Below are 23,592 nucleotides of genomic sequence, written 5' to 3' on the forward strand. Positions count from 1 at the left end.
AATGCCTAGCCTGCTTCAATAATAGTCATGGAGGAGGAAAAGCTCCCCTTGCATCCCACTGTCTCAGACAACCAGCCTAAGCTGTAGGAAATCATAATATTGTCTTTCTTGAGAATAATTTGCTAAGCCTTGGAGGCAGAAAAACTCTTGATACTGTGGAAAGCCTTATGGTAAGATATTTGTGGGCCAGTTTAAACATGCACTGTTTACAGTTAGTAAAGGTACAAAATAGGAGACAGTGGAAGAAAATAACCACAAACAATTCCCTAGAGGACAAGTTACTGTCTGAATGAGTTAGTGAATCTAAATGGTGGTGTCCCTTGTGGCACAAAGCACTCATCTCTCTGGTGATGATGTGTGGTGCCTTTGCAGACTGAAATGCACTCCTGTATCTGTAGGCACCAATGACCTCAGTCAAGAGCTGATTTCATATCCTTTGTAGCTTAATGTTATTTCTCTCCCTGATTTGCTTTAGGTCTGTTGGTACCAGTGTGCACTTCATAGATTCTGCGGGATGTTTTGAGAAGTCTTTCTGAGCTACGAGTGATGGATTCCTTACCCAGCGCCACACTGTAAGAATATTTGTCTTTACCTCGTCCATGCTTGTGCTTGTTGTTGATGACAATTTGTACTATTGTTCCTGAAGCTTGCTGGGGATCTGGTAGGACTCCACGGTTACTCCTGGAACTGGGAAATCGTGGAATGTTGACTACCTGCCTTGCAGAGCTGGGTGACAGGTCATAATGGGAGCGATGGTATGAGTGTCTCTGGAGGCAGAAAGAGACCAGGAAAGTAAATGTCTCATTCCAGTGAGCATGGGGAAAGAGGCTGTACTAGAGGCTGAACACAGTGAGAAGGGTGTTGTCACTATCATCAAACATCATTAGATAATTCATTTGACGCATCAATGAATGGCATCACATTAAATAAAGGCCATTGAGGTTTCGTGGATAGTTAACGTGGTAACAAAGTCATCTGTGCATGTGGCTTACTCACCTGGCTGTGAATGTTAGTGTAGGTGTCTTTGTCTAAGTTGGTCATCTGAAGTCCTTAAACAAGTCAATGTACAGAGAGGCAATTTTAGAACCTGACCTGTTATGGATCTCTGTATCATGAGGAGATGAATCACCACCCTGAAGTGCCCATTTCCCTCCACGTTGTAAAAATGGTGTTCATAGCTAGATATCTGCTTTACTGGTCCCTCTTCTAAGATTAGAATTGTGAGCCAGTTCAGTTTTCCTCATGGAAATTGTTTTCTACTATGGCTCCAGCGGCAGAGCACATCCAGAATGACTGTTCAGCTTCTTGTCTGCTTGCAGCTTTAAAGCAGCTTTAAGGCCAGGATCAGCCTTGCACAGACTGAGCAAAACCTTACTAGTCTTACAGACTGAGAAGCCTCATTTTATTTACAAATGAAAGTAGTAGTATTATGCAATATGTTTTACAGAGAAAAAAACACTGCTTGTTGTCAGAGTATTAGTTTCCAAAATACCCATGGGCATGAAAGAATAGTTTATATTACATCAGTTATTTTATAAAGGCTAATTCTTCTCACTCATCCAAAGACCTGTTGGTTCATGTATGTAGTTAGTGCACCTAACACTTAAGAGCTTTTCATGGTCTCTTCAAATGCTGTTATAAAAATAATCTCTTGAGAGTACGTTGTTAACAGTTGGCATTAGCCCCAGAGGTAGTGAAGGCCCTAAAGTAAATATATAATGTCTGTATGTTTGCAGTTATGTTTTAAAAGCTATGTTTGCAGAGCACACAAAAGGCAGTCAGATTTTATTCTTACAGAACATATATAACCAAAACCAAGTCCAGAGCCCAAAGGGGCTCATGGGAGTTTATAATTCAGCCCTATCCATGAATTCGGGTTGAGTTTATTAAGGGGTGTGCACAAATAGAAGGAGCCTATTTTGGGCTATATTCACAGAATCCAGGATGAAGCAGTAGATACTCAGACCTCTTATCATCCTTTACTATTTTCCCCCATGTACTAGCACACACTGCACAGCAGGAAAACATATCTTTAAATTGTAAGTCAGACTTACAGCCTCTCTGTTGGCTGGCTGCCGGAAGATATCTCCATCAGAATGTTCCCATGACAATTCTCCATCTCCTGTACATGAAGCAGAGCAATATCAGTTAGGGGGGGAATTAAGCAGCATGTGGGGAGATACTTAGGGGAAAAGTCTCACGCATCTTTAAAAGTAACTTGAGGGTGGAGGTATAGAAGTCAGTCTGTAGTCTGACCGTATCATGCCAGACCCTGTAGAGACCAAAAGGAAGATGCCTTCTCAAATGTTATGGAAACTCAGGATGAAGACTTGTTACCAGATTTATGAGGTTTAATGATACTATAGGCAAAGTAATTTCCAGCAACCATTTGCTATTTGATCTCATGCAAAGGTGAGGAGATGTGACTTAGCTAATCTCTCACCAAAAGGCTAAATTGTGTGACCTCCCATCTACTGTTGGCTGAGGGAGACCTCAACTACAATGCTGCATTTGCTCAGCTGACACGTAACTTGGATGAGAATTGAATCCCGAGTTATTTTTTGCAGTCAGATCCAAGTGTAGCCACTAATAAATAGCACTGTATTATACATATGAAGAAAAACTGAGCCATCTTTTGTCCTGCAAATTCCCTGTCCCCATATCTAGATGGTTGGGCTTTTCCCTCTTATTTATGCTTCATTTAATAAAAATGGAGAAGTCATGATTCATCCCAGGTACGATTAGGAAACAAGGAGGTGCTTTTGTCTTTGTCAAAGACAGACTGTTCCATACTTCTGTGATGCTTCCAAGAATCAATGCAAGAGCCTTGTGGAGCCAGGCTCTGGTTCCTCATAGCCAAATATGTGATTTTTGGAAAGTTGGACAGAAGAAACCCTCAGTTTCTATTGCTATTCAGGAGCAGTCTTCAGTTAGGGTTTTTTGTTTGGTTGTTTTTTTTTTCACAGACAACATCATAAATATAAAGGTAAATAAGAATAAGCTATGGTGGAAATCACACCAGGGAAAAATCAGTTGAGGCTACAGAGATAATGCAGCTTTAAGAAGTTTTTAGGGCTGTGTTTAGAGGTGTTCCTTGATAAGACAAGCAATGGAACCTGATTCTTGGAAAACTTGTACAAGAACAGGAGAAATCATTTAGTGTAGAGCTGATCTGGGAATTTATCCTAGTCTTGGAATTCAGATACAGGTGCATATAAAACCACTTTGTTAGTGGCTCAAAGCCTCACTCTAGATGTGTCAAGCACTGCACTAGAATGCAGAGCAGTGCCACCACATAAGGAGCCTTACATTAATGGCACAGATTAGGGGCTTGTGTCTTCAAAACAGGATAGCTGCTGCAGCAGTAGTAGTGAGTGACACAGCCCTGGGAGATCCATGGTGCTGATGCAAGTATGCAACCAGTTCTGGAGTTACCTCACCCAGATTTAACTCAGATCCAGCATGGATCCACTACCTTAGAGCATAACATGTATTAGCATTTTACCCTTTATGCGGTTTATGGTAACTTTCCCCTGAACTTAAGGGGATCCTGACATAAATCACCATCTGAACCTTAGTGCTTGGAGCCTTCTCTAGTCAGTAGTAGATGAATGAATAGGAAAATCAGTACACTTTAGTATATTATGTTAATGTATTTGGCCATGCAGGGAGCAGAAACTGACTCACAGTTTCTTCCCCATGAGCTGTGCTAGATCTTGTTTAGGTTTGCATTTCCTAAGAATGGCAGTGGGGACATAAAGCAGCTTGTGCCATGTTGAAAAGGACAAAGCTGCTTATGAGATAAATCATGATTTTAGAATAAGAGTAACAGACAGTAGAATACATTAAAAACCCCTGCATAAGTGGAGACACTGGGTTCTCTCTACTGCATAAACTGATTTAAACTCACCTCTCATATGGAATGAACTTGCTTCTCATAATCACTCTCTGGCTGAAGTAACTGATTTCTCCAGTGCAAGGTTTGTTTACAGCATAGCTACCATCTGACACTTTGCACTTTAAATTCAGTATGATTTTTGTAACTGGAAGAAGTTGGTTTGAAATACAGCTCAAGAAATGATCAGGGAACAGATACCAGGAATAGGATGATTAGCAAGGGTTTACTTTAATTGACCATCTGTGTATTACATTTAAAACAGCATGTCACTGAGCTTCACCTTGGGAAGCAAGGACTATCGCCTTGCCTGCCTGAGATAAGAAAGCTTTATAAGCAGCTTGCCTGGCAAAATGTTTCAAGACTTTTAAAGATACTCTGGAGTAACATGGCAAAGCAGTACAGAATGAGGAACAATCTCCATGCAAAGGAGTACTGCACAGGGATCCTTATCCTTGCTGTGATTGAGCTGATGTGTTTAAGCAGCACACAGCCAAGAGATTAGTTCAGGTCCTACATGGTGCCACAATTCAGTTAATTACCACTGCATCTCTGCAGGTTAAGTAGCTTAGACAGCTTGCTACACTGACATGACATCACAGTTGCTACCCAGGAACTTGTTCCTTCAGCATGTGCTGCACTCTTTCTGTACCAGGTTGCATTATTAAGCACTACTGCACTCTGAGGTACCCTCTTTTTGGCTCAGACCCTTCACTGCTCAGAGCTTCTGGTCCAGTTTGTCTACTCAGTAAACTCTGAGGATGGGGACTGTGGGATTGTGCTGGTTTATGTTTCACAACACCATATGCAAAATTATGCAACTAACAATATAATAGTCTTTATTTGTACCATGCAACAGTACTGAGTTCAGGCAAGCAGAATCTCAGAAGGATATAGCTGCACACATCTGCAAGCTGAAGAGTTTTTCAAAGCATCTTGGCATTGCTGGTATCAATAGAGTGGCCCTTCTGAAACCCATGGGTACCTTTAAGATCTGGCCATAGGTGTTTAGATAGCCTAGAAGAGGCAATTCAAATGCCTCAATACTGAGATAAAATACATGTATAATTACTCAGACATTATATAGGAGTTTAGGCAGGCAATTAGGTTTAGACATTTAGAAAGCCTGGAAAGGCCCCTAGAATCAAGTTTCCTGTGTGTACAAGATCTAAGATGGAATTGCTAGTCAAAGCCACCTCAGTATGGACTGACAACTGATTTAAACTGCAGTAATTGGCCTTATCTGCTGAATTGGAATTGCCGTGTCTTTCATAACTGGGCCAGGTTTTGGTAACCTATCAGTTAGAAGCTCTCCTTTTACTGCAAAGCTTTTCTATCCAGAGCAAAGCCTTGATTTACCTTGTTACAGGGATGCAACTTTATCATCAGTGCAACCTCTCCCTGCTTCAGTTTAGGAGAATAAAGGTAGCAATGTCCCCCTGCTGGAATTTAAGGTTTAATTTCCCAACATGCACTGGATGGGAAGCTTGCAGACAGTGTCCTGAGTGACAGTGCGGGTGCACAGACAGGGCAAGGAGTAAATTAAGAGCCTGTCCTTCTGCGGTGGTACTCAAACTTACCTCTGCAAACTGGACAGCAGGACTCTGGAACAGACACTGGGAAAGAGCAGGTTAATTTGGGACACGTCTTCAGCCCACAGTACACATTTCCTTCCTGATGGTCAAACACAAGGAGAATTTAGGAGTCATTCATTTGCCTAGCATATGCAGTTTTTATGGGCATGCTTAAATCTAGTACATGTGTTTATATAAATACCACTCTCATATGCAAAGGCAGAGTACCAGAGCAATGAAAAGTCTGAACAGACTCTTTAAAGCAATATGGAAAAAGGGAAGAGGTGAAAGTGTGTGGGGAGAACTGCAATTACTGTAGGCTGTAAATGCACCTGATGTTGTTGGTACTAAGATCATCCAGTGTAAATTCTGCCCCCTGCTCTTCCTCTGTTGTGTCTTACCACAAACTGGAGGAATAGCTTAGCAGGAACTAAAGGTCATAAAGTCTGCTCGGTATTTGGCCTGTTAAATTTGTAGGTTATGTAGAACACAAAGATGATTTGATCAGAGGAAGTCTGGAGTTGCCAGTACTTGAAGTACATACTGAAGAAGTGGCTGGATTGAGAGCGTTACTTTGGTTCAGACACTAGGTCTGAGGAGTCATGGGATGACTGACCAAACATACTGGATTTGAACTGGTGACATCTCAGGAATGGCTCTGTGGCCCAGTGCCACTTTACAGAGCTGTCCCTTCCCATCCTGTGGGATCTTATTTATCAGTTCAGTCCAAATGAATTCAGTTTCAGTCAGTGACTTAGTACCACATTTTCCAGTCAGGTTGAAGTGAAATGTTCTATATATGCACATACATGGCAATATTTTACCTGATGCCTTAGCACCGTAAGCTCACTCACAGCCGATGCTTGGCAGGGTAAGTTTTGTCCACTGTGTTTGAGTAAGCAGTCACCCAGCAATTCCTGGGTGCTGCAAACTGGCCCTGAACACTCTCATGAGTTTCAGCATTAGTTCTCAATTCCCAGCCCTTGATATGTATTGCTTATATTTCAGTGCCTTGTCTTCTAGAAAAGAGAAATAAAGCACAGACAGATCAGAGCTCTGTCAAATCATGTTACTTACTGAGCAGCTGCACTGGGCACACTGGTTTGCTTGCCTGTTTTGGAAAAGCCCTTCTGCCACAAACATTTCACCATGGTGGTAGGTGGTGCCGTTGTATTCACAGGATTTCCCAGTGATTTTACTGCTTACTGAGAACAGGGAGTCCTCTGGAAGCAATGGGAAAGGAACACTTGATGCAAATGTTCTTGGCAATACACAGTATCACAAATACAAGGGAGGAAAACCTTCCCTTCTCCCTCATTTCCCTTTATTATACAAGGACAAGCGTTGTCATATTACAAAGTAGAAGAGATACTCTAATGCTGCTATTTTGCTGAACTCAGTAATTCACACAGTCAAGTCAAGATGTCCCAACTAATCTTAGGATATTGATGATCCACTGCAATGCCAGCAGTGATGGCCATGTTTCATGCTGCTGGCTTTTCTCTTGCTCTACCTGCTGTAGCTTTTGGTATTAGGACAGACAGGTGGAGTTTTGTGCCCACCTGTTCTGTTTACCTGACTTTTTCATGCTCCAATGTAGAAAACATCAGATCCTGCATACATACAGGATCCCACTATCAATAGCACTGTTCTAGCATGGTTTCCCCTTCTTAGTGCTGGTATAATTTTATCAATGATTTGGAATTGTGCAGCCCACAGAAGAAAGTGCTGCAGGTTGGCCATCCACAGTCACAAACCTGCTGGCAGAGGGGCAGAGATACTAGTGGTGGAACTGGGTGTCAAGAGAAAATTATGGACTATGCAAGTGTTTCTTCCTAGTGGCCTTCACAATTCATTGCTACTGGTTTCAAAAAGGGCAAAACTTGTCAAAGAACAGTTCAAAAGCCACCCAAAAGCTGATTTTTCTGACATGCATTTTAGTATCGGATATGCAAATGAGTGCAAGATGACAGTCTCAGTTCAACACTGAAACCTGTTTCAACTCAAAAGCATGCCAAATTCAGCACCAAATGGGTTAAATGTTTTTGTAAGACACAAAGCTATCCATAACCTTATGGTAAAGCATCCCCTAGATTGTTTAACAATTAGTAGTTGACAAACTGTGCAGAGGGATTATACTTTACCCGTGCAATGTACATCACTTGATACCTGTTGGGCAGTGGATCTGGAACTCTACAATTACATTCACATGAATTTAGCATCTCAGCATGGGAAAAACATTTCAAACAAGAGCTGGAAGTAACAGTGAAGTGTTTGTTCTCTGCAGCCTGAATCCCTGCAAATTTCTAGGAATGCAGCTGAAATTTCATTCAGTGGGTTTGGGTTTTCATGTAAAAGAAACCTGACCTGAAAATTCAGGTTTTGCTCTAGCCCCTTTCATTATCTATCAGATAAACCTGGGGAGATTTTTGTGAAACTGTGCCACCATAGAAGCACATTTTTCAGCTGAGAGCTCAACTGAAAGAGCAGTTTTCTGCTGGAATGCACTGGCATTAAACATTGACATGTGGAGTTTTCCATAAAAGCATATATTTAGTTACATTGGTCCATGAGATACTAATAATATTTGGAATGGTAAATGTCTAATCTGGCTGTGAAACATATATGTGCTACAGCATTTGAGAGTGAGTGGGTCAGCAAAGAACATTCTGTAGGAGAATGGCAGGAGTCAGCCATTTAGAATACATACATAGAATAGAATACATACATAGAATAAACCAGGTTGGAAGAGACCTTCAAGATCACTGCGTCCAACCCATCAACCAATCCAACACCACCCAAACAACTAACCCATGGCACCAAGCACCCCGTCAAGTCTTCTCCTGAAAACCTCCAGTGATGGCGACTCCACCACCTCCCCAGGCAGCCCATTCCAATGGGCAATCACTCTTTCTGTATAGAACTTTTTCCTAACATCTAGCCTGAACCTCCCCTGGTGCAGCCTGAGACTGTGTCCTCTTGTTCTGGTACTGGCCGCCTGGTTCCTTGCCTGACGTTTCCTTTCTCTTCAAGAGAAAGACATGGTATCTGCACTTGCTCCTTTAAAGCACCAAATGCATCGTTAGAATTAGAATTAATCAGGTTGGAAAAGACCTTTGAGATCATCGAGTCCAACTTATCATTCAACACTATCTAATCAACTAAACCATGGCACCAAGCACCCCATCCAGTCTCTTCCTAAACACCACCAGTGATAGTGACTCCACCACCTCCCTGGGCAGCCCATTCTAATGGCCAATCTCTCTTTCGATGAAGAGCTTCTTCCTAAGATCCAGCCTAAACCTCCCTTGGTGCAGCCTGAGACTGTGTCCTCTTGTTCTGGTGCTGGTTGCCTGGGAGAAGAGACCAACCCCCACCTGGCTACAACCTCCCTTCAGGGAGTTGTAGAGAGCAGTAAGGTTTCCCCTGAGCCTACTCTTCTCCAAGCTAAGCAACCCCAGCTCCCTCAGCCTCTCCTCATAAGGCTTGTGCTCCAAACCCCTCACCAGCTTTATTGTCCTTCTCTGGACACGTTCCAGCAAGTCAACATCTTTCCTAAACTGAGAAGCCCAGAACTGGACACCTTACTCCAGGTGTGGCCTAAACAGTGCTGAGTACATGGGTAGAATGACCTCCCTGCTCCTGCTGGCCATGCTATTCCTGATACAGGCCAGGATGCCATTGGCCTTCTTGGCCACCTGGACACACTACTGACTCATGTTCAGCCTACTATTGACCAGTACCCCCAGGTCCCTTTCTGCCTGGCCACTCTCCAGCCACTCTGACCCCAGCCTGTAGCTCTGCATGGGGTTGTTGTGGCCAATGTGTAGAACTCGGCACTTAGATGTGTTCAATCTCATGCCGTTGGATTCTGCCCATCTGTCCAGCCTGTCAAGGTCCCTCTGCAGAGCTCTCCTATCCTCTAACAGATCAACACCTGCCCCCAGCTTTGTGTCATCTGCAGACTTACTGATGATGGACTCAATACCCTCATCCAGATCATTAATAAAGATATTAAAGAGCATGGGGCCCAGCACTGATCCCTGGGGGAATTATTTCAGTGCAATCAAGAGTGCCTAATGATACCTTTCCAAAATCTTCTCCATAGTACAGACCTTTCACAACACCTGTGCATGGCAGAGAAATACAGTGTTGTTGGCACTTTGTGTATGTTTTGCTAGTAATACATATTCTGGAATGGCAAAATAGATGCTCCAATGAAGACACATGGCTTTGAAAGTCATCAGCAAAAGATTCAAATGACAAATCCAGCTACTGTTCTGTTAGGCACAAATATTGGAAACCATGAATACAGAGGTACTTCTTAGAACTATGCCTCATTCTAAAACTTCTGTCACCATAGTTCCTTGGGCTTTCCAAGAGTTATCTCATGGAAAGCAGACAAAGAGATTACCAAACCCTTAGTTATCTTATCCCTTGGGCAATTGAAAGAGCAGTAGAACTGGAAAGAAATGAAAATAAAAGGAGAAATTCAAGGAGAATACACATGATTCTTTCCTGGATATGAGGCCCTGCTCTTGTAGCCACTGCAGAATATTGCTGTGCCCATGTGGGATGCCTGGCCAAAAGCTGAATTTTCAAAGACCAATATTTGAATTACTCATTGTGACTCTTTAGAGTACTAGATGAATAGAGTAAATTTTACTGCACTTTTATCTTGGTTTATGCCACATTGCTCCGATCCTTATGAAATCACTGAATGCCTTTAAACTGTGGCTTCTAAATAAGGGAAAGAAGATGGTGATATTTTTATTGCTTGGAAAATGTCAGTGGATAGTTGCAGTAGGTCATTGTTTTCATCTACATTTCTTTTAAGCTGATCATAAACGTTAGGCCTGTAATAGCTAAGTCATAACATGAAGCCTAAAACACGTGTGCATCTGCCTCTCTCTGGAATATGGGATGGAATTATATTGATATTTTGAAGTCTTATTGGGTGAAATAATTGTAAGTAAAGTCAGTTTCAATTACAGAGAATATGACCATGGTTTAGGTTCTATATTGCATGTACCTGTGGATATGATTATCTTTTAGCTGAGTGAATGAGGCTACTTGGTTGTATACAGTAAGACTTAGAAAGTTTCCAGATCAAGACCATATTACAGTTATTGCATAAAATATATACAGTCATATATGGGAGACAGCATATTGGAGAGCACAACTGATTCTCTCCAAACACAGCATCTGTCTAAGGCTGCAAGGAAGCTTTGTTTATACTACATGTCTAAATATAACTTCTGTCTGGTGCAGCTTCTCCCTCTGTCTTTGCTAGTGTGTGACACTTTCTACAGCTAGGACTTGCCTTGGTTTCTTTTTAAATGCTCTTTAAATCATATCTAATTAGAAGAGTTCAGACTCCCTCATGATACCATATTATCCTGTAGCATGTGAAATTAGAATCATTGTGGGTTGTTTTAATAAGTGCCAGGTTTGAACTCTGAAAAATCCTAGCATTAATACTGATATCAGCATATATTATATTGTGCCTTAGTTAAGATATATTAGAATTAATTAAATGCAAATATGCTGCATTGCTCAAAGCTCTATTTGTAAACCTTGCCTCTTAATCAGGATTGTTCCCAAAGCTTTATCTGGCATTTTAATGGTGCTGACTAACATTGCTTTAATTAGCTGCCTCTGTAAAGTACCAGGCAAACCATCTGTGTGAATCCTTTTAATTAACTGGGTTCAATCTGAGCTTTTTCTCTCTGGCATTGATAGTGTGTCAGTGGAAGCAATATAAAAATAGAGGCTGAAGATGTTATAGCATCAATTGAAAAGGAAGCATCTTTCTTCTGTGGTTGGCATTTATGCTCAAAGGGCCCAGACTTCATTGTAGAAGTTGACAGATCATGCTTACATTTGCCGGCAATTTTAGTGTCATCCAGCCAAGGCCATGAGTGAGTGGTATGGATAGCACTGATCTATCACCAACAGTAGCATCAGGTAATGTTAAGGGGCTAAGGTGTACAACCTAGGCTTCAGGTGACCTGACACAGATTTGAACTTTTCCTGTAAGTAGCTTTAGAGGTTGAATCTGGCTGAAGGAATCTTTCAGGTTTAATAAACAAACAGAATACAGCTGTATCAAAGTGGATTGGCTTCAAGATGATTTTTTAAAGCAGCCGGAGACTATGGTGGCTATGCTTGAATTCTTACATCCAAGTGTTCCTCACTCAAATACATGATTGTGTCCAGCTTCTGTTGTCTATCCAGCTTCTGTCTTTTACTGGTGTACCACATTCACAAGGTAAATCCTGCCTTCAGTAAAGCCTATTGAGAGGTTTCCTTCAGGGTTCGGTCTGGATGCCAGCTTGAACATTGATTTTTAAGATTACATTTGAGATTGATGCTTGTACTAGGAGGAACTGTTGATTTATACAAACAAGATCTGTATCAGTTTAGATCTGTAGTACAGCCTGGTATAGAAGTTCACTCTGAACTAGAACTGCATGTTCCAGTATTCCATGAACTGTAGTTCAACTGACAGGGTGTGTGAAGAAACAGCACGGTAAAAAGTTGCCATGAGGGGATGCCAACTAGCACTTTCCTGATAGTCTGGCAAAAGAGTTAGGTATTAATTTGATAAACCACAGACATTTTATGGAAATTTTCTGGGTCGGTGAAAATCTATTCCAATCACAGATTTTTCATGGAAACCTGGCTGGGTTCCTGATGGTCTGCCCATGGCTTGAGGTTTACAACAGCCAAGGACTGAGGGCAGCCATACTTTGTACACAAACCAGGGGCTTTCTGGCTTCTGGGGCTTTCCAGTATCCTGGGAGAAACAGATTGTGTGTCTCATGGATCACAGTCAGTTTTGGAAACACTACCTTTTAGCTTTTTCTATTTACAACTGTTCCTTCCTAGACTGTTATAAAACTTGGTCCTGAGATGCTTTACCCTTACTTGGATATGGAACAGAAGAGCATCAGTTATCTACAACTAATCCCTTGAGTAACTTAGACAAATTCCATGGGCAGTTACTGATGTTTAGAACAGTGAACACTTCTGTAAAAGTGTCTATGTGCAGAGAGTGAAAAGCAGGAACCAGCTGTGAGCAAACTCATCTCTTGGGAAATGTTAACTGCAGGGTGACTAACCTGAGGAAGGGCTTTGGGATCCAGGCATTACTACAGTCTATTTTTCACTTCAATCCTTGTGGAAAAGTCAGGATCTACAGGCATAGTTGCTAACAAAGAATTTTAGGACACTAATAAAGTAGCAAACCCACCTCAAAATCAGTGCAGTCATGGCATGATCATCAGTACTAAGTATTTATGTGTGGCAACTGACCTTCACAACAAGAAAATCAATTGCTTTTAAGTGGTCTTTGCCATTGTGGACAATGAGATCAAGCATCTTGGCGTTCTGAAAGTCACTGTGCTGAGCTTTACTGATCTGCACCAGAAGCAGGTTGAAGTGGCAACTGAGTGTACTCCTGAAATGGAGGTTGTGCAGATTAGAGGACAAACGCGTGCAGGCAAAGTTTATGCTGCTGCACACCTCAGTAGGCTCTGTTAGGACCCTGCACAGCACCTCAGTCAGGGTCTGTGGGGGTTTATTTCATCTCTATGAGATACTTTGTTGTACAATATTCTGGCCATTCTTGTGAAGACTTTACTTTCACCCTCACTATTGCTTATTTTAGTATCAGAACATCTGGCAAAGATCATTTTTTAAAAATCTTGCAGACTCCTGGCTTGCTGACTTGGGAACTATTTTTAAACTGCCACATTCAGAATCACCTAGTGTCATTTACTGAAAAAGACAGGCTTTTAGCATCCAGCAGGAACATGAGGCGCTCACCCTGGCTTGGGTTTTGCAGTTTGTCTGTTTTATTAACCACCCTTGTAAAAACAATCAAGTGCTAAACAATATGAAGTTAATCATGAGATCTAATGCCTTCAGAAACTTACCATACTGGGAGCTGTTCTGCAGATAGTCTCTCTAGTCTTTTGTAAGTAGTCAGATGATAGACTATGAATTTGATTCCAGAGAGGGTTTTATGAAATGCATTTCCTCAATCAACATGGAGCGTAAGCATGTACAGACCGAGAGTCTGATGGCTTGTTTGGGAACCCTATTCACTAGACAAGCAACTGAATTCTGCTGTAACTCTGGGACTACGGTTTGCACTGACAGCTCTCCTGCATATTCACTTATACTCCCAGCGAGTTTTGCTACTTACTGAACACTTGGGAGAGTCAGTTTATTTGCAATAGGTACTTCAGAGCTGGTGCAGGACACTGGTTTTGGACATCAGATGACCAGTTAGCTGCTGTTTCTGTAGAGAAATCAGCACACCCCAAGTTGTAACATAATGTTGTCTGAGGCTGCATTACTTAACATTTAAAATTGGCATAGGAACTGCAGGTTACCTATTCAGAAGCAACACAAAGAGCTGGTGAAGGTCAAAATAAAACACAGTTCCAGGAAATATGTGCCCATGAGCATTTCTAATGCCAAAGAGGAACAAGACTAGAGAAGGAGTAGTTCTCCCCACTTTGCTTACCGAACGTTTTATGAAACCAAAATCATCTTAGGTGCCCTCGCTGTCCAACACAAGCAGGCAGCACTTTGATGACCTAACATCAAGTTTTGGAAAGCTGTTTGCTTGGGTAGGACTTGCACATACCTCTAGGTCTCCTTGATAAAAAAAAAGGTTAATGCTCCTCCTTCATGGAGTCCAGCTCTTTTCTCTACAAGCAAATTTATTCACTAAGTCAGCAGAGAGGTAACTGGGGGTGACTCTCACTTATTGTTTTTACTGGTGTTTTTCATAGCAAGGTGAAAGGCTGACAAGCTGGGCTTCCACTGTGAAGGGGTAGTTCTAGGAGCCCCCAAATACTAAATGAAGTAGTCTGGAATAACAGTAATGGGATAACTTATTCATGTGCAGAAAATTACACTTCTAGTTAAAAACCTGCAGGTGGAGGTACAATTTACAAAGTGAGTTGAAAAACATCCAGGCAGCAATGTAGAATAAAATGCTAACTTGCACTGACTGCAGTTCATGCAAGGAGCTGCAAGCATGAAGGTGGGGGAGAGGGAGTTGCATTAAGACGATGGGAGCTTCCTTTATATTATGCACCTTGTTACCTCTCTAGTTTTATTGAGCTGTTCCCAGAATGCAGGTTGCAATTGCCCAAGGCCAACTATGTAAAAAATGCTGTGTTTTCCTCCACCACTGCAATGTGCTCTTAACATGAAACAGGTTGTCACCCGCAGGAGCTGTACATCTCTCTTAGAATGGAAATCACTGCGTATTTGTATATGGGGCAACACCTCCCCAGATTACCCAGCCTGAGTATTGCTGTTCATAGGAATAGCTCTATCCCAAGCCAGACACATGCAGAGTAGGAACTGTGCCTCCCACTCCAATTTTCAGCTTTTATTTGAAAGCAGAGTTGGGACTGGCAGCAGCAAAAGCAGTTCTTGTCATTTTTCTGCCAAACCACCATGACAATGGGCTGACTCCTGGATCTTTCCTCTTGTCTCTCTTTTTTAATTAATTCCTGGTGCAGAATCCTTAAAGTTTTAAAGGGTAACTACATGCCCTAGGGTCCCACCTTGAATGTGGTGAAAAGCATCTTTTATATCACAGTATAGGTTAGTCCATTTATTTCAAGTGGGTCCCAGTGAAGCCAGGGAATGACTTCTGGAAGGAAACAGTGAGTAACTCTAGAGACAGGATCTTAAGTAAACAAGGTGTAACACTTTCATTTCAATTTTGGGGCAGCAATATTGCAAATTAACTCAAAGCACATGAGCTGTGCTTTGGTTCAAAATGTTCCCTTCAGCAAGTAATGCTTTTGCACCTTGTGCAGGAGAAACTAAACTAAAAGGAAGCTCCTGACAAATGGTGTGCTTCATTCTCTATGGTGTGTGCTAGTAATGCCCTGTGTCGCTGGTACATGGGGAAAGCAAAAAGTGATATGTTTAGTGTCAGACTGGTTGGCAGCATGTGTGGACTGTCCTCTCTAAGCTGTGGATGATTGCTGCCTGCTAACTCACATACTTGTCCTTCTGTGTCACCAAAGCCATAAGTAAAATACTTGAGAATCTGAAGCTCCTTTGCAGGTCCTACTGAATGCAAGACACAGGCTTCAGTCTGACATCTTATAGAAGCAGGCCCAAAGTGAGTGACTGCAATTAACTTTTACAGCCAGATGGAACATGTTTGAATCCTCTGTCACCCTGACGTACAGGAAAGAAGCACAGAAAATGTAATGACCTTGAAATTGGCTTTGTGAGGGGACCTGAGCTAAACTCCCCTTTCTACCTGTAAAATGCTGTGTGCCTCCTCCTGTTGCTGGAACAGCCATTTTGACAGTGAGATAAGCACATGTAGATGTGAGCAGTCATGGAGCTGCTCTGATGAACAGTATCTGCACTAGCCTCCTTTCACCTAAGGAGTAAGAACTCTGTAAAAGTGGTAATGAGTCCTTTGACCTCTGCTGCCTTGGTATCTGTGCTCCAAGGGGTTCAGCCAAAGCTCTTCCCAGTCCTGGCAAACCCTAAATATGCTGGTAAAAGATAAGAAGCCTGCCTCTAGGCAGAAATGCTCTGTTAGGCTCTTCCTTCTACTACTCAATGGAAAAGGGTTATTATATATAAGAAACAGCTATACAGTATGAGACACATATTTGGAATGGAGGAATAAGCATGTTGATAATCTGATCCTTACAAATTCAAAACAGAGCAGCCTAAGACTTTAAGAGGTGAGAGAAGTATCCTGCAGAAAGAGATTATGTAGCTTGCTAGGACAGTGACAGTCAGCAAGATTTTGATCATACTTATATTGAATAAATTTGGAACAACTCTGTTAACTGAACTAACCTTGATGTTATGTGTCCAAACCAGGCTGTATTTTTTAAAACATACTTTCAAAAAACATACTTTGAAAATTGATCCTCATGTTTATATGGGAAAAAGATCACATAAATAATACTCTTTAGTGTTTATGCAGTACACTTATATAACACTGAGCACTTGCCTATTTTCCTGCATTTCCAGTGAAACTAAAGTACAGCGACAACAGTAGGTTTACCTTGTACCCAGAGATCCAATTAATGCTTATCTGCTGATCCATTTGTACCAGAAGGGCCAGTGCAAATAAGCAGATAGCCAGGAATCTGGATTTCCTTCCCCAAAAAGTCCTTCAGTGCCTGTGTCATGCTGGGGCTACTTGGTAAGAAAGGCCCAACACAGAGAGTATAAAGAAAGCAGAGAAGGCAGGACATCTCTCTATTGTAGATAGCAAGGGACATGGTGGAACGCAAGTGTCATGATGATGTGGGGTAATGCATGCTTTGTTTTTTCCATAAATCTGACAAACTTCCCTCAGTGTTTGTGGAAGCCTCTTGCACACATTTGCCTCAGAAAGGCAGGAAACCTATCAGAGCCATTGACTTAGTTACCACATATTCCTGACTTGCTCCCAGCACAGCTTCAGGGCTGGACAACTAAATTGAGCCATTAGTGCCATCAGCATATGGTGGGACAAAGTGCTACCGCAGACTGGCTGTTGCAGGTCAAAACCACCAGCTGATGAAAGGATGAATGTTTTTACCACTAGCACGTGAAGAAGAGTAAACCCTTCATCATCGGAGCTAAAGGCTGATTCACTATCTCCAGAGAATACAGGAACCTCAGATAAACAAAACCCTACTGCACTGTTTTGGTGCAAGATTATCTTCTGGGGTCACCTAGTATTATTTTACATAACCTTTGTGGCTGGAAGTCCTTGGGGGACTCTATGTAAGCTCTATGTAAGAAAGCACATGGATTTTTTTCCTATTAAAAATTGGTTTGTTTAATTTCTTCCCTCTACTTTTGTTTCCACTCTACATGAATGTGTCACCTCAAGGTCTGATCTGAAGTCCATTGAACTAAATAGATTTGGAGCCTGGCCCAAACACCTACTCGGTGTGGTACAGCATAAAGGCAGTTTTCTCTTTCATCTTCTGTCTCGTATTTCTACCATACTGCTTAGCATTTCTGGAGAGGGGACTATATCACAGTCAATTACTGCATCTGTTTTCATCGAAGGCTGAATAGAAATCTTTTGATTGACTGCAGTAGACTGTAGATCAACCTTCAGTCCATCTGCATTTAGCCTCTTCCCTCAGTCACACATCACAGTTGAACTTACTGTAAATCTCTGATTAATAGAAACACAGATGATGTGTGAAGTGCAGTGATGTTGTTTTTAAAGCAGTAGCTGAGGCTGCCAATAAATTTGGATTGAAAATTTGTGCACTATCCAAAAACTCCAACCACAACCTCTAAACAAAATCCATATGGGTCTCTCAGAGGTGCAGGTGTCAAAGATATTAAGCCACAAAATGCTTCATATTGAAATAACTTCAAGGACAAAGTTAAGCTCCAAAACCTCCAATGTAATTCAGAGTTAATCACAACAGCTAGTCTTTAATATGGCAGGCAGTAGAAAGTGTATGAACTTCATTGCTTGAAGGAACTAGTAGCACCTTATCTTGAGAATATGAACTTTCATACAGATTCAAAGCAAAGATGTAGTTTCAGTTTAAACATTCAAAATGCTGTTGGTTGTTTTTTAGCTTTTTAGGGCTGAAGTTGAGCTCTTCACATTATTTTACTGTATTTTCTGCACCTTAATTTCCTGTGTTTTCTTTTATAGTGGCATAAAAAAACTGCCCAGCAAAACTCTGAAGGAGTCATAAAACACTTTCTAGGTTGCTTCACGTTTAATCCTGCTCTAAAGCTGAACTATTGTATGAATCAACCACTCACTCTCCCAGCCAAGGAAAGAGTGAATCTTTGGTGCATTCCAAATCCCCTCTGAAGCACCTTTGAAGCTCTTGGAAGTTATCTTGGAAAAAATCTGAGCAGTCTATCCTATCATGTCAGTCCAAAGAATGGAAGTTCTAATACTGTCATCCAAGGGGGAAGATACATATATTTTCAGTGCATTTTGGATGATGTTATACAGATCTATTGTTTGAATTTTTATGCTCAAAAAAGCAGAAATGGAAACAAGTGATAAACTCAGTCTGGCTGTGATAGCAGACATTCCTTATGAAGCTAGTAACAAAGGCAGATCACAAAATAAACTGAATTATCTGAGAACATCTCAACAGGAAAAAATTAGACATCTCCCAAGAACACCTATATAATTGTATTTCCAAATCAAGCTTACTTCCAAATAAACAATTTGTTTGATCTATCTGACAGTATTGGGACTATATAAAAACCAGAGCACCTCAATAATCTCTGGTGCTGTGTAACATGCTGTGAGTCTTTCATATTCCAGATAGGAATGTCCACTTTGTTTGTGTATGTGAAGGAACCATAAAAAAGCACAGTTCTGTAATTCTATGGTACATGGAACTCTAGTGTGGAGGTGGGCAGTGAAGGAACAGCTGCTGGACCTGAAGTTCTCAAGAGATTCAGATGCTAAGGTAAAGTAACAAGGGAAGGTAGATTAGCGGTGAATAATAAAGAGGAGCTGAGCATGCAGAATTTCTTCCATGAATTGAGGCTTATATCAGATGTGACAAATTGGACAGGATGCTGAGAATGTGGCCACTTTTGTTCTAAAATCTGAGATATGCCTATAGCTCAAATATCTTGTTTCTATCAAGGGACTATTATTTAAGTGCTAGCTGTCTATTCCTTTGCATCAAGAAGATGGACCTTGTAGGACTCATTACTAAGGTGGTTATGAACTTAGACCATACATCAGTTACAGAATACATAGATTTTATTCTCTGAGTGAGAATAAAATGGTTTCAAATGGTCAAGATTTTCTGGAGTCCAGCTTTCTATACTGTCTCTCAGACAATTCAACTGCTTCCCAGAGTGTAAGTAATCTTGTATAAATGAAGAATAAAACCAGCTGTCACTGCTTTCTTGTTTAAAACATCTCACATCTAGGCCTTTAGGAGACACCTCTGTAAGATGCCCTTTTTAATATATCGTCTCAAAATACAGCATGTATCAACTTTCAGTAGTTGCAATATTTGCTACTGTCACATTCAAATTTTAGTAAGAATCATGAAAGAAAGAAATACTATCTGCATATAATTCTTCTTATGAAATTTTTTCTGTGGCCTTCTTCCTTAATCCTTTCACCATTATATAACAGAAAGGAAATCTCAAACTCAAGAGATTGTTTACACTGCTGTATGACCAATGGTCTCAAATCTTTTTATGGGGTAACATGGAAAGTGGGTGTTTTGGCAACACAGTTCATGGAGAAATTCTGCTGCCTGGGACTTATGCAACAGAGGGACAGATTAACATACAGGATTTCTGTGTTTGCAACCTGTCAGGGTTGACAACCTTGAAGATTTTTCATGGTAGGGCAGAGACCTGATCCTGTGGACAGTAGAGAGTCCTGAAGTCTTGCAAGTCATATGTGAGGTCTGGATCCATCTCCAAATTCTCATGAAATGTTAGCTGTTTGAACCATGCATAGTGCTGCAGGCCCCTCTTTTAGAAAGATGGTATGTGCCCTTTGCAAGGTTGCTTATAAAAAATATTCATCTTGAGCATTGCTATAATGGTATGTTTTCAGCCTGGAATTCACAAGTGTTTCTGACTTCAATTTCAAGATGTAGCATCAATCATCAGAATTTTATATGGGAGGTAACTGTTGTTTTACTAATAGCATGGAAAGGAGCATCTGCTCAGTAAGAGACCACCTGAACATCTCTTAAGATTACCATGCTGATATGTTTTTGGCTCTTTTCTACTCAGGCCTCCATCTATTTAAGGCAACTAAAACTCCTTGCAACTTCTGTGAGATCTGGGCTGTGAGTTTCTCACTTGGTGGTACGAGAAGCATAGGTGGTAGCAAAAAGAAATGTATAAAGAATGGAAGAGTTTGGCACAATATGCCTTCCTCCATCCCACAAAATATTTGTGAGATAGATTGGGTTTTTCTGAATGGAAAGGTGAGACAACTAGAACTAAGAGCCTGGGAGCTCTGGTGTGTCAGCTGGGTAGAACCCAACACCTCTTCAGCAAATGGTTTATTGTATATGCATTCTGCAGTGGAAAATCATTCCACCAGAGCATTCCAACTGCCCAGGTGGAAAATGTTGGTTGTAAAATCAGTGCAAGATGCATTGTATTAGACATGTGCTTCTGCGTTTACATGTAGGATGTGTGTCATGTCAGGTGGTGTGCATACTTAACACCTCACAAGGCAGAGTCTAAGAGTGCAGTGTGTTACCTGGACTAACCCTGTTACTGGAAGGTACTGAAGTTACTGGGAATGCACTGAAGGTGCATTTTTCCTGCTTCTTTAAGCAAGTCAACCAGCTAGTTCAAAGATACAGGGACTCCTAAGTCATGCTGCAATCTACTGTGCAGACATAGCCTTATTTATTTTTAGATGATGTTCTCAGACCACTATGGTGAGATACCTGATCTGGTCCATCTTTGTATTTAGTCCAGCTACCTATATAGGTACAACCTGGGCTTTTTGCTATCATTTCAATACCCAAAGATCAACAAAGAGTACAGCAGAAAAGTGGTTTCAATATGATACAAAAAAATCATAGTACCAAAGGAGCTTAAACTTAAATGTGTTACTAATCATGAACATTCTTGGAAGCCAGTGTGTTTAGTAAAGGCAGCAAGCTTAAAAAATACTTGAGCCAGATGGGCTGATTTGTTTATCAGTGTGCAGCCTTATCGGCTGAGAAATCAAACCAACAAGTGGAATATGGAAACCCTTTCTAAATCCTGCAACTGTGCAGTTTTCCTTCTGATATAGCTTCCCCCATCTTGATTTACATATTCCAGAGTGTACTCAACAATGTTAGATCTTTAACTAGACTCTGAATGTTTTGATTCACAATCATTCCATGTAGAAATTATCCAATCTGCAATAAATGTTCCACTTAAAAGGCACTGTCCATAGTAGTGCTATAAAAGACAGCTGCAGCTACATTTTCGAAGAACTTGTACATGAAGTGTATTTTCATGACAGAAGGAAGAGAGTGTGAAGCCCACTCTATTTCAAGAGCTTATCCAGCTCTAAGAGTGAGAGTGAATTTTCTCCCTGACTCTCTGAATCACCTCTCACTCTGACAATGGCCGCAGCATCCTCAGGAGTTCAAGCTCAGAAACACGTGATAGCCTTTTGGGTCTCACTAATGTGTATCCAAAGTCCCAGTGAATATGAACTTAGTATTTTTAGTTACATATCTGTGATGATAAGAATCTAATTCAGAGAGCAAAATACTTTCCAGAGCTGCAAAAGGAAGGAATGTCTAGTGCTGTATAAGGCACAAGGTCTAGAAAGAACAAGAGTTTAAAAGCCCAAAAATTTATCAGTGAATCTGTGGTAGAAGTTGGTGGGACAGAACCACTGGTGAAAAGCAGAAGATACTTCATAACCTGTGTCTGACAACTTTTTAAGATTCATGGTAGCCAGTGCCAGGGAGACAGGATACAAACACTGCATCTCTTTGTGTCAGCAAGTCCAGTGTCACTATGGATCCAAGGAGACATTAACTCCAAGGGGAGAGTGATGCCAACTTCTCTCAAAAGAATCCCTTCAACAGCTCCTCCACTTAGGTAGTTATGAAGTTCAGTTTCCAATGAAAGTTGTGCTGCCTCTTGGCATTACCTCTGCTTTATTAAATAAGGAGACTGTAATTTGGGCAGTTAGACTATACAAGGCCTGCACAAAGGCAGGAGGAAGAGCCCCAAGTCACTGTGACTGACACTGCTCAGTTCTGAAATGCAGCTCAAGAAGCTGAGGGGGCACACATGTAACAGAATATAATGATTAATTATGAGAGTAGCTCAAATGGATGGCTAATGGCCAGAGCTCTGGCATGTTCCATTAGAAAATAACCAGGGAAACCAGAGAAGTGATTTCCTGCATATCATGGGATGCTGCACAAAAGACATTCTATGTCAAGACAAGGGAATGGAAAGCTGGCATAAGATGTGCAAGAATGCTTGAGATTCCTATGCATATCAGGCATGAACCAAGATACGCAGAATCACTGCAGGAAGCAGAATGCTAATAACCCCTGAAATCACAGGAGAGTCCTTATCCTTTTTCGCCTGACACTGGGACAGATCTATCTGAATTACAGATCCAATTAGGGGAAAAAAACCAACCTTCATCAGACTCTCATTTTAACAAGATGCTTCCCAGCTAGCAATTTATTGGCCTACCATATGCAGCAGATAGACTCTAGGAGCAGTTAGGAGAAGATAATGGAGCACAACTCAGGAAAGGGTCATTCTTCTAGGTGTGTATCAGTTTAAACACACAGTACAAAATTATAGTTGGAGACTGTGAATAAATAGGAAAGGTTTGAGAGTTTACAGGGGCCCTTACTCTTCCTTCTAGATTATTGCAGAGTCTTTGAAAATCTTTTTTAGGTATCACAACATTTACAGCCTCAGGAACAGGAAAAAACCAAACAGTTCACTGCCAAATCTAGAAGCAAAACCAGTCAGTCTAGAAGCATTTCTGTTTCTATACTAAATACTGTACAGAGATATTAAAAAAAAGGGACAACAAAAAACTCCTGATCCCAAATGCCTATTACATACCAAGAGGGGGATTTCTGTGACTTAAGATGTCAAAGAAGAAAAAGAAGAAAGCACCTAATGTAAGCTATCTGCCTGTGCTTCTTTAATAATCTGTGGAGAGAGACAGGCACCTCCAGGGAAAAATTCTTCTCATTCTGGGTAACAGGATGAATCACCCTCTGGGGACAGCATGTTTTCAACAGCTATAAAGGGTATCTAGATGAATCCCTTGCCAACTGAAGTTTAGATTAGCTGGAAAAACAGACCAGATTTTGGGCACACTGGCACAACAGTCCTTCTTTTGATCTGAAAACACAAAAGGGCTTTGTGTTCCCAGCAACTTACCACTTAATCTAACAGTATTAGCTGGTCAAATAAAGCACACTACCTTACGATCTACCTTTCCTATATATTAGACCATCACAGGTAAAGCTCTACCATCAACTAGCTGGCAAAGTGCTAGATCTAAAGCTGCATGGGATGAATTCCATCCCAGGACACAAGAAAAGTGTCATCATGGCATCAGATGAGTTACCCACTTGAAATGCTTCT

General features: G+C 41.2%; 1 protein-coding gene across 2 annotated transcripts in view; it reads right to left on the reverse strand.

Moving 5' to 3' along the window:
- The window catches only part of CHRDL1 (chordin like 1), a 39,366-nt gene that overhangs the window by 7,764 nt on the left and 8,010 nt on the right, over window positions 1–23,592 (reverse strand). For both annotated transcript variants that reach the window (XM_054169699.1, XM_054169698.1), the window contains exons 4-7: window positions 6,547–6,692; window positions 5,476–5,569; window positions 2,055–2,122; window positions 593–767 (exon numbers count right to left, since the gene is read on the reverse strand). In XM_054169699.1, coding sequence (XP_054025674.1) covers window positions 593–767; window positions 2,055–2,122; window positions 5,476–5,569; window positions 6,547–6,692 — 483 coding nt within the window. The remainder of the gene's footprint in view (window positions 1–592; window positions 768–2,054; window positions 2,123–5,475; window positions 5,570–6,546; window positions 6,693–23,592) is intronic.

This window comes from Dryobates pubescens, chromosome 18 (genome assembly GCF_014839835.1).
Source record: "Dryobates pubescens isolate bDryPub1 chromosome 18, bDryPub1.pri, whole genome shotgun sequence".
Lineage (NCBI taxonomy): Eukaryota > Metazoa > Chordata > Aves > Piciformes > Picidae > Dryobates > Dryobates pubescens.